The sequence below is a fragment of the Podarcis tiliguerta genome, assembly GCF_965153285.1.
Source record: "Podarcis tiliguerta genome assembly, chromosome: 4".
NCBI lineage: Eukaryota > Metazoa > Chordata > Lepidosauria > Squamata > Lacertidae > Podarcis > Podarcis tiliguerta.
Window position 1 is genome coordinate 65,868,389 of NC_139537.1, and position 17,011 is coordinate 65,885,399.

At 41.6% G+C, this 17,011-nt stretch overlaps 1 protein-coding gene across 9 annotated transcripts in view; it reads right to left on the reverse strand.

Moving 5' to 3' along the window:
• SHROOM2 (shroom family member 2) overlaps positions 1 to 17,011 on the reverse strand; it is a 105,236-nt gene that overhangs the window by 20,151 nt on the left and 68,074 nt on the right. For 3 of the 9 annotated variants that reach the window (XR_014510411.1, XM_083437423.1, XM_083437422.1), the window contains exons 3-5: positions 14,734 to 14,865; positions 9,617 to 12,275; positions 7,663 to 7,763 (exon numbers count right to left, since the gene is read on the reverse strand). Coding sequence is in view for 4 of the 9 variants with exons in the window: in XM_083437423.1 (XP_083293549.1) it covers positions 7,663 to 7,763; positions 9,617 to 12,275; positions 14,734 to 14,865 (2,892 nt within the window). In the remaining 5 variants the exon portion in view is untranslated. Of the gene's footprint in view, positions 1 to 2,871; positions 3,326 to 3,636; positions 3,816 to 7,662; positions 7,764 to 9,616; positions 12,276 to 14,733; positions 14,866 to 16,591; positions 16,697 to 17,011 lie in introns of those variants that run through there. The other 6 variants (XM_083437420.1, XM_083437421.1, XR_014510412.1 and 3 more) reach the window with 4 other exon arrangements.

The window sequence follows — 17,011 nt, forward strand, 5'->3', positions numbered from 1 at the left end:
TAACAAGCTAGAACAAAGCCTATCCTCATGAACTTGGTTAATGCTTACCTATAATCATAAGCAAGTTGTCATCATTCCCTCTTTTCCCCATTTAAGTCTTTGCACAAACGTAGCCAAAATGGCACCACCCGTGCTCAAGAGGGATGTATCAGCAGGCTCGGGGTAACCCGGAGGTTTGTGAGAATATGGGCTTTTCTCAAGGGTTTCTTTGTACTAACAGCCAATGAAGACTGTGCATCCTTAGGGGCCACTGGAATGCTGATTCCTGGGAGGGAGAATTGAAAACTGGGTGGGTGGCAGAAAGAAATGGCTTGTGTTGGAGAAGGGCATGGCTGATTGACACTGAACAGGAACAGTCTCTGCTGCAGTATTTGTTAGGGGTCCAACTAGTGTAGCATTATAATCTACAAAGCAGGTTATGATCAGATGTGTGCTGAAGGCAGCGCAAATGAAACATGGGCCTATTATAAATCTGTAACAGTCTGAAACAGATAATGATGCATATACAACAAAAAGGCAGAGAAATGCATTTCTGAAACTCGCTGGTGACAACTTTGGGTGACATTCAAGTAAATTTCACTCAGAGTAAATTAATGGATCTAAAATAGTCATTTTACATTTATTTCAATGGGTCTGCTCTGCTTTCAATGAGATAAATGCAGTTGAACGCCACTCTTCGTTATTACCATTTGAGCAGTGATGTAAAACACAAAAATCCAAACTATAAATAATAACAGTATATTTTCCAGCCTATGTGTTGACAAAAGCTGATGGTTATAATGCCAATGGCTGCATTTGAAATATTTATTATGAACAATAAATACAGCATTATTATTATTTACTGTTTGATCACCTTGACTTTTGTGATTTGCCTTGTGGTTTACAGAGATATTTTCTCTTTATTTTGGGTTGTTATTTGAGCAGGCAAGCCTTACAAAATGGCACATTTACTTCTGCAGAGGTAACAGAGTCTCCCTCCCCTTTCCTAGGCTAGGAGCAGCGCCCAGAAGTGCATTGCAGGGGGCTGAACCCTACGGATCCCTTCCAACTCTACAATTCTATGATCTAAGTTGTGTGTTGCAAACAATGCTATATCTATATAACCAATTCTATATCTGTTTGTGTGTGTGTACAGCTAAATATAAAGAAAGATCTGCTCACAGAACAAGCAAATTAAAAGTACTGGTACACGTGAAGACATATCCAAGGACTTCCTGAGAGACATAAGGGAGAAGGAAGAGAGAGAAAAAATGCAAGTGCAAACATATTACAGAAATCACACGCTATAACCCCTGTAAAATATATTCTGATATTTAAATTTTTAAAAAATATATTTCCACGGCCCTGAAAAATGCCTATTAGATGCAGTATCACTATAAGTCTAAGATGCATATATAATTTAGGTCATTAGAAATAGTATAACTGCTACCTAATAGTTACACTATAAATGACACTCAAATTCAATCTCATTCAGATTTGAACAAGTCACTTATTTGAGAGCAAGGCTCCAACTCCCACCAGCCTTAGCCAGCAGGGCCAATAGGTAGGGCAGATGGGAACTAGAGGTTAACAGTATCTGGAGGGTCATCCAGCTTCCCAATTCCTAACTTAAAGATTGTACTTGCAGTACTGCATCATAAGCTGGTAAAATGGTATGGGGGGGGGGGAATTGAAATTTCTCGGCTTCTTCAGCTGCTCATGTTCCAACGTGACATATACCACCATCTACCGGCGATACCCTTCTACATTCTATTTAGGGCAAATAGGCCAGTTGCTATGCAAAATAATAAATGGGCTGAAACCTCTTATTTTAAATGGCAAAGTTCAAAACCAGTATTCAAAAACATTGCCCTCTCCCAGGACACTGTGAAAGTAGCCTTAAGAGGAAAGGCTACTTAAGAGGAAGTGTCTATCCTGGAGCAAAGGAACTTCAAAGTGAGAAGGCAACATGAAACTACCGAATTACAATACATCAAAAGGGTCAATGCTATGCTACGGCTTGTGGGCTGATTTTTTTTTATTTAAAAAAAGGATATTATGCATGTTACTTGGCTTACCAATGCCAGGATACCTGTGTTATCAACAACTATTTTGCAGACCTACCACTCTTGAATTCCTAATTATTCATTTTCCTCTGACCTCACTGTTCATAACCGCATATATACCTGTAACAGGATAGCACTTCATATATCTAAGGAAGTAGAAAGCCGTCCATGAAAGCTTATGTTGTAATAAATGTGTTTATCTTTAAGGTTAAACAAGACTCTTTGTTCTTTTTGCGGCAGCAAACCAACACAGCTACCCTTCTGGAAATGGTTTCCAAAAGGATTTTATTTCAGCGAACTAAGCCACGACGATACATTGCCAGGCTCTTGCAGCAGATTCTAAACCAGCTGCAAAAAGGCAATCCACTTAAAAGGAGTCAAATCACATTCTATAAATGGCAATCACTATTGGAACAAAAGAAAAGAATACTTCGCATTGCTGCAAAAGGGTTGATACAGAAATCATTTGCATTCCTTGCACTTAGTCCTTAAAAAAAAGATTGTTTTGTGTGTGCGTGCGATGGAGAGATTAACTCCCTCTTTTGAAGTCTCAAAGCAAGGCATACTGGTATTAAACGTTTAAAAAATACCAACACTACACCAACAGCTAAACATTAGTAAATAAGACAGTATAAGAGAAAAAATAGAATTATGTGTTTTACTAATAGCTGATTCTGCACAGGGCTAAAGAACAGGAAGCAAAAATAAATCCACCCAGTTCTCCCCCACCCCCCTGACCTATTTTCATCAGTTAACAAAGCAGGCACACCTTTCAATATCAGTTTTTCATTCCATCTAGGATTTTGGTTGTTTGGTTTTTACTCACCAATTGCTTTCAGAAACCCCAGCCAATGCTTCCGTATACTAAGCCTCATCTTTCCAGATGCTTCAGTAAAAATAAATAGCAATCTCCATCTGAAACCTGCAGCACGCAGTGACAATTCTGCTCAAAAAGCTGTAAGTATGGAGATCTCACATCACGCAGCAGCAGCAGCAGCAGCAGCAGCAGCAGCAGCAGCAGCAGCAAGACAGGCTTGAAGCCACATAAATGAGGGATGGACAGGCTACGAGGCTCACACCAGAAAACAAACGTTTTTTGAAAAGCGCTGCCTTCTAATTCCAGACTGCATTATGCTAACTGTGAAAACAAAAGCAGCCACAAACTGCACACACAGCCCAATGCCTCCTGCTGCAGGGAAAGAGTTCCTCTGTCGCAGTGTTCCTTTAAATAATGATAATAATAATCGGGAACTAGAAGATACATTAAAAACAAAAGTACTATATCAGGCAGTGCCTCACCCACTGTAATCTTTTATAGTACTTTCTGCAGGCAGGGATGGGCAAACACATCTTGCACGTAAAGGCAAGGGCTGCAATCCTGCCTACGATTATATGGAGAGAAGTTCCATTTATTTTAGTGGGATTTACCCACACATAACTCTGTGGTCAGGATTGCATTCTAGAAGAACAAAAGGAATACTGAACGCTGCAGCGACAGCAACAAAAATAAGCTTTGAACTTACTAATTAAGAGTCAATGCAGTACTTTATAGACCTACGTGCTACCAGAGAACTAAGATTTGTTAACTTACCAGAATCTATGAACATTTTGCTGCTATTCAGATGGATTCAGGAAGGCTGCATCCGTGCAAATCCATCCCAGCGAGGAACAGTGAATGGAATCTGCCCCAGCCTCTGTTTCACTCGCTGACATACAGATGGTTTTCAAAGCCATGCCTCACAACAGCTGGCTTGTTTTTGCCTTCTCATGTGACTGACAAGTTCATACAAGCACTGTCAACTTTAACCTCAGTGACAGAAGGCTCAGCTTGTTTTATACGTTACATCACCAGAAATTATTGACCTTCGGCAGAGAAGGTTGTAGACTTCAAAGCTTTGTGTTCTTTTTTAAACCCTCAAAAAAGAATTTTGCAAATGCACTGTTGTGAGTTTCGTTGTTTTTATTATTATTAAGCATTCTAGTGTCATAAACAATAGGCGTGGAACCTGCAGAAAACATATTATTGTGCTTGCTTAATTATTGCCTAATTGTGACAGGTACAAGGAAGGTATCTTTTATATTGCCTTCAAAATCTCACACACTGCCCTGCAAATTATACCTTCACACTTTTTGGGTTTGGTCAAAAACCAACAACAATGGAAGCTATCTTGCACACAGACACAACCAGTTTGACCAAAGATGAGAGAGCCACAAAAAAAAACCTGAACATGTGTAATGCCAGAAACAATGGCTCTATCATGTTACCTTCACATCTCAGGGTGAGGGGGATATCTATGCACAGCCTTAGTAAAGTGCCCCTGCTGTTAAAATTTAAGACCTTCGGTAGGTTTACAGGAACTAAAGGGTTTGCTCATATTTGTGGCACAAATAAACATTCTGTGTATCTTTAAAAACAAAGCAAAAAAGATGGTTTGCAATAACCTTTGGGGCTACAAACCATTCTTAGCCATTCACCAGAAAGAAAGGGATGTGCAAGCAGTTCAGTGCCACCAGATATATGTCTGATGAAAGCATGGTGTGTGAACAGGGTCAGAAACGATGCACAAGCTTGTTCCTCCTAAGAAGAGCCCTGGTGGATGACACCAAAGGCCTGTGCGGTCCAGCATGCTCTTTCCTACAGTAGCCAACCAGTTGCCAATGGGATGCTCAGCAGAGAACATGAGGGCAACAAACACTCTCCTCCGGAAAGCATCCCAACGTGGTCTAGGAAGTCACTTCATTGAAGCCTGGGTTTCTAGGTTGCAACCTTAGTCACAAATTGTACGTACATACACCACACAATGTAATTTTATGTTTTATGAAAGAAAATTATTTACTTATCTGTTTACTTATAAAGCATCTTGGCAAATCTGCCTAACCAGCATTCTTAAGTCATGAGGATAGTCAGAAATGGTAAAAGCAAAAAAGCAGCTTAAGAAGTGGCCACCTTGTGTGCCCTTCATATCATTTCTATTGCACGGCTTGATAAATTTCTTCTAACTATTCACACATTGGGTAAGATAAGTTACCCTGCATTATTTACTTGGCAACATGAAAAAAGGTGGTGGGTGGGAAAAGATTATTGTTGTTGTATTTTTATTTTTATTATTAAAATTCAGGACTGAAATATTCCATCTCTCAGTTGGGCAGTGCGATTTTGAAGTTTAAGAATACAGACTTGCAAACAACTTTTAATCCATATAAGATAAATGAAATCTTATTATTAATGAAGTTGCAGTAAGTTTTATTTTTATTTAACTTAAAAACTTGTAAATAAAGCAGATCATAGTTCTTGCTCTTGCAAACTGGGTCATATGACCTTGGCCACAGGCATGACCACAACTCAGTTCACCTCTGCTACTTTGTATGGAGAGGGTTATGAACCAGAAACATGTTATAATTGTACACCCTTTTAGTGACTTCTTTGACTAGCTTGGGCCCAACTGATAATCTTTCTCTCCAAGAACTTTGCCAATACATATATGCACCAACTTGCCACCTCGCTGCTGCAACCTGCCTGTGGCAGCATGGCAGGGCTGCACAACAAACTAGATTTTTTTCTCAGAAGCCAGAGAGATTTCCATGCTTTGCATTAATCACAGTGTAAATATAACAAAACAAATAACACCGCTGGTTCCAGGACTCTTATGTCATATAAATTAACGATTTGTAGCTTACTGATAAAAAGGTAAATGTAAACATAAAATGTCCATGTTCTTTCGAAGTCTGTTAATATTTCATAGACTGAGAGCTTTTTGTTTCCCAGAAAGAAATTAGCTTTGTTTCTTTTTTAAAAAATGTACATGTTAAAGTGACTTCAGTATGTGTAGAAATTTCATTATATTAAAGTAAGTAGACTTCAGTCTTGTATATTTAAGCCCCACTTCTAAAAAAATACTGTGAACAAACTACATATTTTTTCAACTAGGTGGTCACTAAACAGTTACAAAACAAATGTTGAAAGAAAGCTTGATTTTAGAAGATTTGGTGTCTCTTAGGCTCACTGAAATGGGTGGGGAAGCAGTAAAAGGAGTCCTACACTAAACAACTAAGAACACTAATGTCCCATATTTTATCAATGGCTAATATTAAATTTATTACCCATCCTTCAGCAGCAATCGCCGGGATGGGTTATAACAATTTAAAGTTCAGAATTTAAAACAGAGTACTGTACAGCCAAAGGAATGGGTTTATTAAAAAATAAAACTTATAATAAAGTACCGCATCAGAATGTTAACCGTGCAACCCATTTCAGGATTTTGAAAAATATGCTTTCAGTGCACATGTATGCATATATAAAAGGTCCCTGAAAAATACCTTGACTTCCATTATATCCCAATTTTTGTGTGTCTGATCACAGTTTCCTCAGTTTGCTGCTGTTTCTTTCATGCAGCAGATACAACTAGGTCAAACTGACCCTGAGCTAGGGATGGGTAAGTACGTCAATTTTGGTTTCTTTCAGTTTTTCATTCTTCCAGTACATCCAAGTATGCAACCATGCTCTGAGGCACACTTCCAATACAAAATCTGCCTATGCTTCCTATTTTGCTCCAACATGCTGTGGTGGCCATAATGCCATAGCGAAGAGCAGCAAAACACTTTTGTGCACTTACGTGCGCTAAAAATGACAAACATGGGGCCACTTTTCAAGGGCTGTGACAATAGTTCTCAAACTCGTCTCCCTGGAATAACCTACTTTTAGTCTTCTCAGATAGTCACAGTTAGCTAAAACGCACACACACACACAAATCTCCAAGCCTACTAAGCAATTTTTGTCCTGTCCATCAACAGGACATAGTCAAAGCTCCTTGTATGCGAAGGGATCAAGTGACACAAGGCTGCCCATGCCAATGTTTTAAGCCAAAATGAATAACCTGACCTAGTAAAGAAAACAAAAACAATCAGGCACCTCCTCTTATGAATGAACTATCCATTGTTCCATTCTTAAAAGCACTTTCGCTGAAAGCACTTAATGCATTCCCCAGAAATATAATTCAGTGCCAAACCTACATTGGCTATAAAGTACATTCTACATGGTCTGGAGGCACAAGGCTATCACCTTGCTCAATCTAAGTAGGTCTGAGTCTGGTCAATGCCTGGAAACCTCCTGAAGACCACCAACATACTACCAAGGATTCCATAATGGAAAAAGGTGCGATATAAACAGACAAAACATGTGATAAAAGAGTTAACACTCCCCCAGGAATAGTATGTGAGAGGCTCAAAGGCACCTACAAGCAATCCTAACCACGTCTATCCATAAATTAGTCCTGTTGAATTCAATAGGATTTATTGCCAGATAAATGGGATTAGGAATGCAGCCTGAAGTCTTATGTGGATGTAAACACCTCTAACATATATGCAAGAAATGTCTGAGAATAACCTTTGTAGTATTACTATACTCTTAACAGAAGTTGCATATTTAATAGTGATTTTCTTTATCCTTGAGAAATAAAGGCATATCACATAGATGAAGAATATTAGAAGCAAAAACAAAAAGACTATTAAAAGCAAGTTCTTTTAATAGTTTCAACTCCTGCTGGATAAAATTAAGCTAACCATATTCTGCAGTATATGCCAATAAGCCCTGCACACAGAAACACATAAAACTGCTTACCTTAAATTGCAGATCCTTTCACCAGATCTTGCTGGAGAGCACGTAAGATGTTCGTCTTCCCTTTTATTTTCTGCATGTCTCCTTGCTTCAGCTGATGCTTCCTGAAAAAAGGTTTCATAACATAGTAAAGCACCAAATCATCAAGTTTCAGTCTGCAGAAAAATATATTATTACACACCCCTTCATTTGTGGGTTTGTTTAGAGTCCATAATGTATCCACTCTTATGCTGATTTGGCTTAAAGCACAATGGTATATTCCATGCAACCTCTCAGTTGGCTTTACAATCCTTGTACTCAAGTTACTAATTCATCTGACTGCTCTAGAAAGGAACAACTTATTTTCACTTTGGCAAAAACCTGCTACTTGCAAGCATTTTAGGACTCTCAAGAACTGTGTGCGTGCACAAATGGGTGTGTTTTGGCACACAGGAAAGAGGATATATATATATATATATATATATATATATATATATATATATATGAATGACATTTCTTTTAAAAGTAGTTAAGACATGGAGCTTTTAGGACTTAATTATCTTAAAAATGCTAAATAATCAAACTTGCAAAAGATGGGTGTACAAGACACCTTGTACAAGAAAGCTATTGCCAGCTACACGTATCTGTGCGCTTACAGCTTCCACACAGAACATACCAAATGTCTACTGTCCGCAGCTACATCCTATGCTACAACTACATCTGCTCCAAGACAGATCCAGAATAAAAAATGACACCACCACCTGTCACCTAGTTCCCAGCTAAACACATTCCCATTATCCTCATTGATGAGCTACAGTGCATTCCAGATACTTCCCTCTCAAAGGCCTGGAATGGTATGTCCTTGTCCACAGATAGCATTCTCAGCCAATCTAAACCAGATACTAATCAGCAACAGCAGACCATATATGAACACTCACAAACAAGGAGTAGACCCTCAAACCAACCCAGATATCAAGCTATCTCTATATCTGGAAAGTTCTCTGTTGAACTGATGAGCAAGTCTGAGGAGCCAAACAGGAAACAACTTTATTAAAGGACTATGTACAACAGGCTTTCTGTCCTTTAGCTACTTTCTCACTTTGCTTCTAGCCCTGCTTCCTGTTTGGGCCTAACCAACTAAAGTAGACGTGGGAGGTGCCCTTAAAGGAACACTCCCTTACAATATCCATCCTGGCAACACTATTGCTGGTCCTAAAAATATCAGCTATGCAACATCAGCTGCTTGTTCACCTGTCCGTGTTCTAGGGTTGCATATGCTGTCATCTGCCACCAAAGGAACATAAAAGCTGGTACATAGTTAGACCACTGGCCCATACAGCCCAGTGTTGCTGACGCTGCCTTGCTTGTTCAGAATCCACTGTTTAATAATTTAATTGTGCAACCCAAATTTTTTGTATTACTGGAGGAGAAAAAGTTTTCGCATTGTGCATAATCTTATATACCTCTGTCATTACTCCCAATCAGTCATAGTTTTCCTGGACTAAAAAGTCACAAACTCTTTAGTTTTTCCTTGCAGAAAAGGTGCACTGACTCCTTGATTGTTACGGTTGCCCTTATCCGCAGCTTTTTCAGTTCTGCAATACCCTTTCTAAGACAGAATGCCCAGAACTATACACCATATTCCAAAAATGGCCATGCATCAACTCATCATGGTAATGGACCTAAATTGTCTCTACTATGGAATTTTCACTGCTACTGCAATTGTTTTCATTAAGTTATACACCATTAACAGTTAAATTAGGCCTGCCAGTTCATTGTCTGTGAAGTAAGGTCATGTCTGTTCCAATTTACCTAAGATTACATACTTAACATTGAGCTTCATGTGCCATTTTGTTGCCCAAAAGCAATCATGAATCTCCTAGATTACTGTCAGTTGGTCCTGTTAATCTCTTGGTCTTAAACATTTTGTTCTCTCCAAGGCAAAACATTTAAGGATAGGAGTAAAAGTGCCCTTTACCTGTTTGTAGAAATCTGTGGAAGGGGATGACCTGGACCGTTCATGTGTGTATGGAGATTTCTCAAGCTGCTCATGGCCAGCATCAAGGATGTTGTCAGCTGAATGGTATCTTCCAGAGTTCCGAGTTTCTATAGGTTTCCTCTGCTCCTTCCATGATGCCTGGTATTCTGCGAAAGTTTCCAACCTAGGAGATTGTCCAGATTTTGCTTTACGGCCACTGTAATGGACACTTTCTTTGGGTCTACTGCGTGCACCAACCATATTCTCAACTCCAAAAGAAGCTGACCTCATCCTCCTTTCATACCATGACCCTTCAATCTCACCTTCGTAAGAATTGGTATGAGGATCATTAGGAGTCTGTACTTCTGGCCGACCATAAGGTGCATGTCTTTGTGAAGATTTTTGGTAGGCAGGCTTGCTCGTTTCTTCAAAGAACTTCCACCTATCTGCAAAAGAACCCAAAGCTTCCTCAGAAGTAGTTGGGCGACGGCGTGGCCGATAGTCATCATCTGACACCCCCACTTCATTTATCTTCTCGGGCTCAGAATAAGATTTCAATTTTTGTTCCGTTGTGAACCTCTTCCTAGCTCCAATGCGAGAAACGTGGTGAATGTTACTACCAGGTGAAGTCTGTTTAGAAGACTGCCTAGCCCCAAGAAAGCCTGCCTCGTCTTCAGAGACAAGAGCCAGTGGAGAAGAGTTATAATTATTGGTCTTCCGGTCTGGAAGATAATCCGCAGAACTGGGCTCCAGGTCCCTTCGCTGGAAAGAGGTGGCCTTCAAGACCCTGGCCTGTGCCTCTTTCAGATTGTCTTTGTATACATTAGTAAAAGAACTTTCTGATGAGGAGTTTATCTTTTCTGCTGAATCGGGTTTCCAGTTCTCAGCATACTCTTCGGTCTCACTTGACCCTGCTAAAACAGCTGTGCTTTTGCTTTTCTGTAACTTTGCTCTTTTCATCTGGATCTCGTTTCTCAGTGTGGTAGCAAAACGATCACTCCTTCGTGTGTTTTTGCCCAGGTTAGCATCAAATGCAGGCTGCTTAGTAATCTCCGCTTCGGCAGCAGGATCAGCCTGGCTTTTCCCTTCCTGAGCTAAAGAGTGCAACATTGGGGTCTTCTGAGGAGAAATTTTGTAGCTCTCTTCTTGACTCCACTTGAAATCTTTTGGAGGAGCTTTACTGGTGGGCACTAAGGCACATTCCCGCCCATATTCCCGCTCACAATAACTATCATGGTTCTCCTCAAAGTTCTTGGCTTGCACTGGCTTTTCAGGGAAACTTACCTTTCTAGATTCTTCCATTACAATTGTTCTAACATCCTCTCCTTTATTAACTATGTAATGACTGCTCTTTTCACATACATCTAGAGAAGGCTCAACAGGCTGCTGAGGTAGACAGTATTTGGGACTTTGGATCATTGTAGTCATAGCAGGACTCTCCTGTGGTCCAGAGGAAGCGTGGTTCCCTATGCCAGTATTCCGACATTCATCTTTGAGTAGTGGTCTCGAGTTTCCCTGAACAGGCTGTTTCACTGTCACACAGTAATAGCGGCTTAGCCCTGTGTTGTCCATTTTCTCCTCAGCACTCACGTCAGAAGAAGTGGCAGCAGAAGCAGTACTATCAAGTATCCTGGCGTGGTTTGGATGACAGCTACGTTTGTCAGTGGGCCTTTCTTGAATGCCAGCATAAGTGGAGAGGTGCCGCTGCTCTTTAGGTGACGCAGAGACTTTTGCGTTGCGAAAGAAAGTGCTTTCATCACTGTACTGGCGCTGGTGATGGTGGCCATAAGTGGACTGTGCAAATCGAACGTCTGTGCTGGACAGAGATGATTGCAGCCTGCTGAAATTTCCTATGATGTTGTTGTTGACCCTGTCCCCGGCAGAAGACAAACCACAATCCAGACTGAGATCGGATCTGTAGACTGGTTTGGTGCTCTGCCTACCTTCGGAGGCCCTGTCGACAGCTCTGGCATCTCTCTTCTGTTGCTCTACAGTTTCGGCACTCCAGTCACTCTTGGCTTGCAGCCTGTGCTGGACGTCAAAGTGCTGGGTGCTCTGAATACCCTCTGAATAAGGAGCAGCATGGGCTCTCTCGTGACATTTGGTGGCAGCAAAGCTATCACTACGAAGAGGTGGTGGTGGTGGTGGAGGGGAGGGTGACTTTTTCTTCTCTGGGACATACCACACAGGCCCAAAATTCGATCTTCCGGACACAGAATACTTTGAATCAGAATGATCTTCCAGCCGGGGGCTCCTGTTGTTTTCATACTGTGGCGCTTGAGGTGCAAAGCAGGTAGTTTTCTCATCTAATCCTCCATTATCACTTAGAAATGAGGCAGCCTTGCTATTTCCTGATTTTGGGGTTTCCCAGTGACCCACCTTGTACCCGGCATTCTCAACTGAGGCAGCATCTGCACTGGTCAATGTGTGGTCAGGTGTGCTAGAGCTAGTAGAGAAAGAGCCGTAGGCAGAATCCCTTTTGCTGGGATTCCCCAAGTGGTCAATACTACTGTTGGACTTTGCAGAAGACATCTGTCCATATTGATACACCTGGGGTGTGTGATCCCAGCTGTCCATGCTTCCAGCAGAACTGAACTGGTCTGAGGTGCGGTGGAGATTTGACTGGTCCCATGAGCTTGACAGATCATGGGAAGAGGAGCTGTAGCAAAATATGAAAAGGGCTCTCGTCAATATAGCACCAACAAAACCCATACTCTTTTTTGGTAGAAACAGCCAGACTAGATATTACAAAAATGGAAACATTATAAAAATCAAAGTACACTGTTTCTGTGCTTTACATATGCTGCTGCCTTTTCCCCCACCCCTATTTTTAATAATACATCTGCTGTTACTGTATTTTTTGTCCCATAGGACGCTCCGTCCCATAGGATGCACCTAGTTTTTTTGGGGGGGAAATAAAGGAAAAAATGTTTTCCTTTATTTCCCCCCCAAAACCAGGTCGGGGAACAGCGGTATGGCGGCGCTCCGCCTCCCCGCTGTCCCCCGAGCTTGTGGGGCTGGCGCTGGGGAGAAGCGCCAGCCTCCAAACCAGGTTGAGGAACAGCGGGATGGCGGCGCTGCGCCTCCCCGCTGCCCACCAAGCTTGTGGGGCTGGCCGATGTCTGCCCGAAGCGCGGGGCGCTCTGCTTCAGGGCGCACTGCGCGCCAGGCTACTATCCACAGCCTAGGGAGTTCCTGCAGGGCTCCCCAGGCTGTGGATGTTTGCCCGGCACGCGGGGCGCTCTGCTTCAGGGTGCCCCGCGTGCCGGGTGGCGGGCTGCTATCCACAGCCTAGGGAGCCCTGCGGGAACTTCTGCAGGCTCCCCAGGCTTGCTGATAGCTTCCTGAAGCCTGGAGAGCGAGAAGGGTCGGTGCGCATCAACCCCTCTCGCTCTCCAAGCTTCAGCAAAAGCCTGTATTCGCCCCATAGGATGCACACAGATTTCCCCTTCATTTTTGGAGGGGGAAAAGTGCGTCCTATAAGGCGAAAAATAGGGTAAATATGTATTCTGCCTTATAGCTGTATATGAGACAAGCAGAAAATAAGTTATTAGACTCTTGTTTTTCACAAGGATTGAATTGTGGAATTTATTCCATCGTGAGTATTTTGACACTGCTGCTTATTATGTATTGCTTATGTGCTTGTTGTATAGAATCACAGAATGTAAGAGTTGGGAAATATTATGTTACGTGTTTGCATTTTGGTGTTTTTGCCACTGAGCTGTAAACTGTCCTGTGACCTTTTGATGAAGGGGTGTGTGTGTGTGTGTGTACTTTATATATACTAGTATAATCTGCATAGTGTATGAGTCCAACAGAATGCCCAGTGGAGTCTCCATTGCCCCAGGCCCTAACAGGGAACCCTTGGCATGGGCTTAGTGATCTCTCCACATTTATCTCCCTACTCCCAGGTTGTCCCTAAGGAAAGTCAAAACAAGTAGAAGTTCCCATGCAGCCAGGACCCATCTGTGAATATAAAATCCATGACAAGTTTTCATTCTGCTTTGTAATACGTGTCAATGAGAGCATTTGAAGAGTATGTAACAAAAGCATTTTTTAAAATAAAATAAAATCTGTGATTAGGCACAGAGGAAACTGTTTCTGAAGCCATCCAGCATACTGGACAACAAGATCTATAGAACCATAGGGGCAGGTTAAGTGTTCAAAACTAAGAAAGCAGCTTTATTTTAAAAGTTTGAATTTGTATTATTAACACAAGCAGTAAATGGTAGCAAATGTCTAAAGGCCACTTAATGCTCTTCTTTTTAAAAGTCAACATAGCATGAAACATTTAAGATCACATTACTTAGTACTCCAATAAAACTGAATCAAGTTCCACTTTAGGGCCGTGAATGGCAAGTATACTTTTCCCAGTTTTGTTTTTTGTGTAAATTAAAAGTCTGCATATTCTGAGACATGTTTTACATGCCACCAAAACAAAGAAGCAAAAGGAATGCAAGGTCTGTGGCTAAAGGAACGCTTTGTGAGAGCTTGTAACCAGATCATGGTATACCTGGATTAAAGAGAGACATTTTACCACCTGAACTAAGATGTTAATTTTTTTTTATCCCCAAAATAGTTCTCACACAACTCATTACTGAGAAACTTTCAGCAACTGAACAGGCGACGATGTGCCCTACCCAATTCTTATTAATTGCTACATAGCAAGCAGAGATGTAATTAGAGAAAGCAATTGCATGACAATTCTTTAGGCATACACAGAAAGAGTGTGTTTTCCTCTTAAATACTTGCTTTGGAATAGGAGATTTGGTTCCTTACTCCTTCCATTGCATTTTAGTACTTTTAAGGGGCTTTTACACACCTGAAAACTGACGCCTGAAGAAAGGCCGAGAGAAAAGAAAAGAAAACCTGCCGGAAGAACCTGTAGCTCACTCTATTTACTTAGCTGCATAATGGAAAATACCCTGCAGACTAAGGGCCATCAGGCCCTTGTTATATCTAAGTTCCCTCATTACACAACTCCCTTCGTGCACAAAGACAAACTTAAAATAAAACCGTGCATTGCTGGCCATTTTAAGATAAGGAACAAACCGAGGCAAGCAATTATTTTCTTACCGTTGGAGCTGGATGCATATTAATTTTAAACAGGAACTCACCTTGCATGATACCGAGAGTGCCAGGAAGCACAGGGATTGGTTGAGGAGAGTCGTGACGTGGCTGTCTCAGGGTGACTCTCCGTGAATTTGGTCGCATGCCAGGAGTGGGGCCTGCAGGCTAGATCATTCTTTCTGGAACGAGAAAGGAAAAACATAGGCATTTACTGCATATATTCTTTAAGCAATCAACCTCAGACCTAATTAACAAACACAGTAAGTAGGCTCAGGTTACAGAGCAGTGTCTGCTGCTCTAGGAAATCACCTTTGAAAAGAATCCAGGTGCTTTTTTTTTTTTTAAAGCACTTGAAATACAGACAGTGAGTCAAAGCCTGGAATGTTTCACCTCTGCTAGGCAGATAAAAGCACCTACTGTATCTATGAAATCACTTATAATATAGACGCATACCGTCTATAACAATTAAGTCTTGTATAATTGCATGGAAGTACAGAAATGAGGAACTTTGTGTTTGAGCAACTCTCATTTTTAAAACCAGAGTAGGTGTGGTTCAGTGACAATGGCCAGGAACTCTGACCCAGATTCAAATACCTGTTCATTAAGAGAGAAAACATAATGTAAAAAAAAACAGAGGGTGCTCCCCACATTTCTCAGTAGTGCTGCAAGCCCAGTTTTGCCAGTCAACTGGCACAAAAGCTTCCTGGGCTATCAAGCATAGCCTACCATCCAATTCAGAGGACAGCATCACTGACAAGCACCTTAGGAGGTCGATACACCAGCAGGGGCCTGAAGCCAACCATCCCACCTCGCTCCTGCTTACTGCTATTGCCTGCTTACTACACCCCTTTTCAAGCATGCAAAAAGTGACAATAGTCTAGAGAAGGAGCCCCTGTCCTCTCCTTGTGAGCCAAAGTAGAGAGTGGGCTCACAGGGAGAAGCCAAGCAAATGGCTAGTGGTGACAGCGGCAGGGAGTTCTTCAATGGCATCTTGCCCAATGGCCTCCTAAAAACATGGGAGCCAACAGTGTTCCACCAGTTTTAGGCACCTGGTTGCAAAGCTTTGTTGGGCATGTAGAAGGAGGAGAGGCAGGGAGGGAGGTTCAAGACCAGCTACCTGCTCTGGTCACTTGACAGTTCTGTTGTGAAATCTGTCACAAAGGACCATGGGGCCTGTTTTCACATGGTGGTTGTCTCTCAACCCATGTCCATAAAGAAGCCAGCATCAGAATCCAATATGCCAAAGCAATAGTTGTCCATTTTAGCTAAATGGCTTGAAGGCTAATTGCTTCAGGGTTTCACACAGCTTGGCATTTGTGGGATCCAACACTGTAGCAGTTGCATGAGGTTGAATAGCCTGTGTGGACATGCTATTCTGTAAGAGCAATGCCATTTCTAAAAACAACAACACATGCCCAAGTCCTTCATAAATCCAACTTCCCACACAATGCTGACAACTTAATGCTATCATGGAGTTCTGCACATGCAAATCTAATCCCACAAATTCAATGATAATTGTTGTGGCTGTCTCCACAGTTAGCTGATGAATCATGCAATTGTCTAGTTTAAAAACAGTAGCCTCACAGTGGAATCCTATTCATGTCTATTTAGAAGCTCCTTTGAAATTTGATAGAACTTACTTTCTGATAAGTGATAATTGGTAGGATAGCAGTTTAACCACAAACTGTTTGTTGTTTGCTTGATATATATGCATGGAACCAGAATGGTTTGTACAAAATGTGAATGAAACATGAGACTACAGAACGACTACATGGCCAGATGCTTATCATGGAGAAATGGAAGTGGGAATGGAGATTTTCAGAATGGATTCCTGGATTACTGAGAAGGGTTTTTCTATTAGGAAAAGGGATAGGGAATGCTGTCTTTGTGAAACCAACACCATACCTCATGGAGCTTCTCAAGATCTTCGTAAGATAGCTCCTGGCCACATGAACATCACTTTCAGACGGCATTTTCTGTGTTACAATATCCACCACCAAATTCATCTTCCTGAGCCGTCAGGGAAGCAGAAGAGGAACACAGTAGACCAGAGGTTCTCAGACTTTTCCATAGTGAGTCTCACCCCACATTAGAAAGAAAAAAAAAGCAAGCTGACTGACAGTCCTTGCTCTTATTCCGTGAGCAAGGAAAGACAGAGAACATGGTCATGTCAGTCTGCAGAGGAACACTAGAGTAGCATAAAGCCCACTAGAAAGAGAAATTTGCCTAAGCCCATTTGAAAACCATGGGGATAGAAACAAAGCAAAACAGAGAAGAGAGATTTGGGGTTTTGCTTCTTTCTGTGGATGAATTTTGGATTTTTTA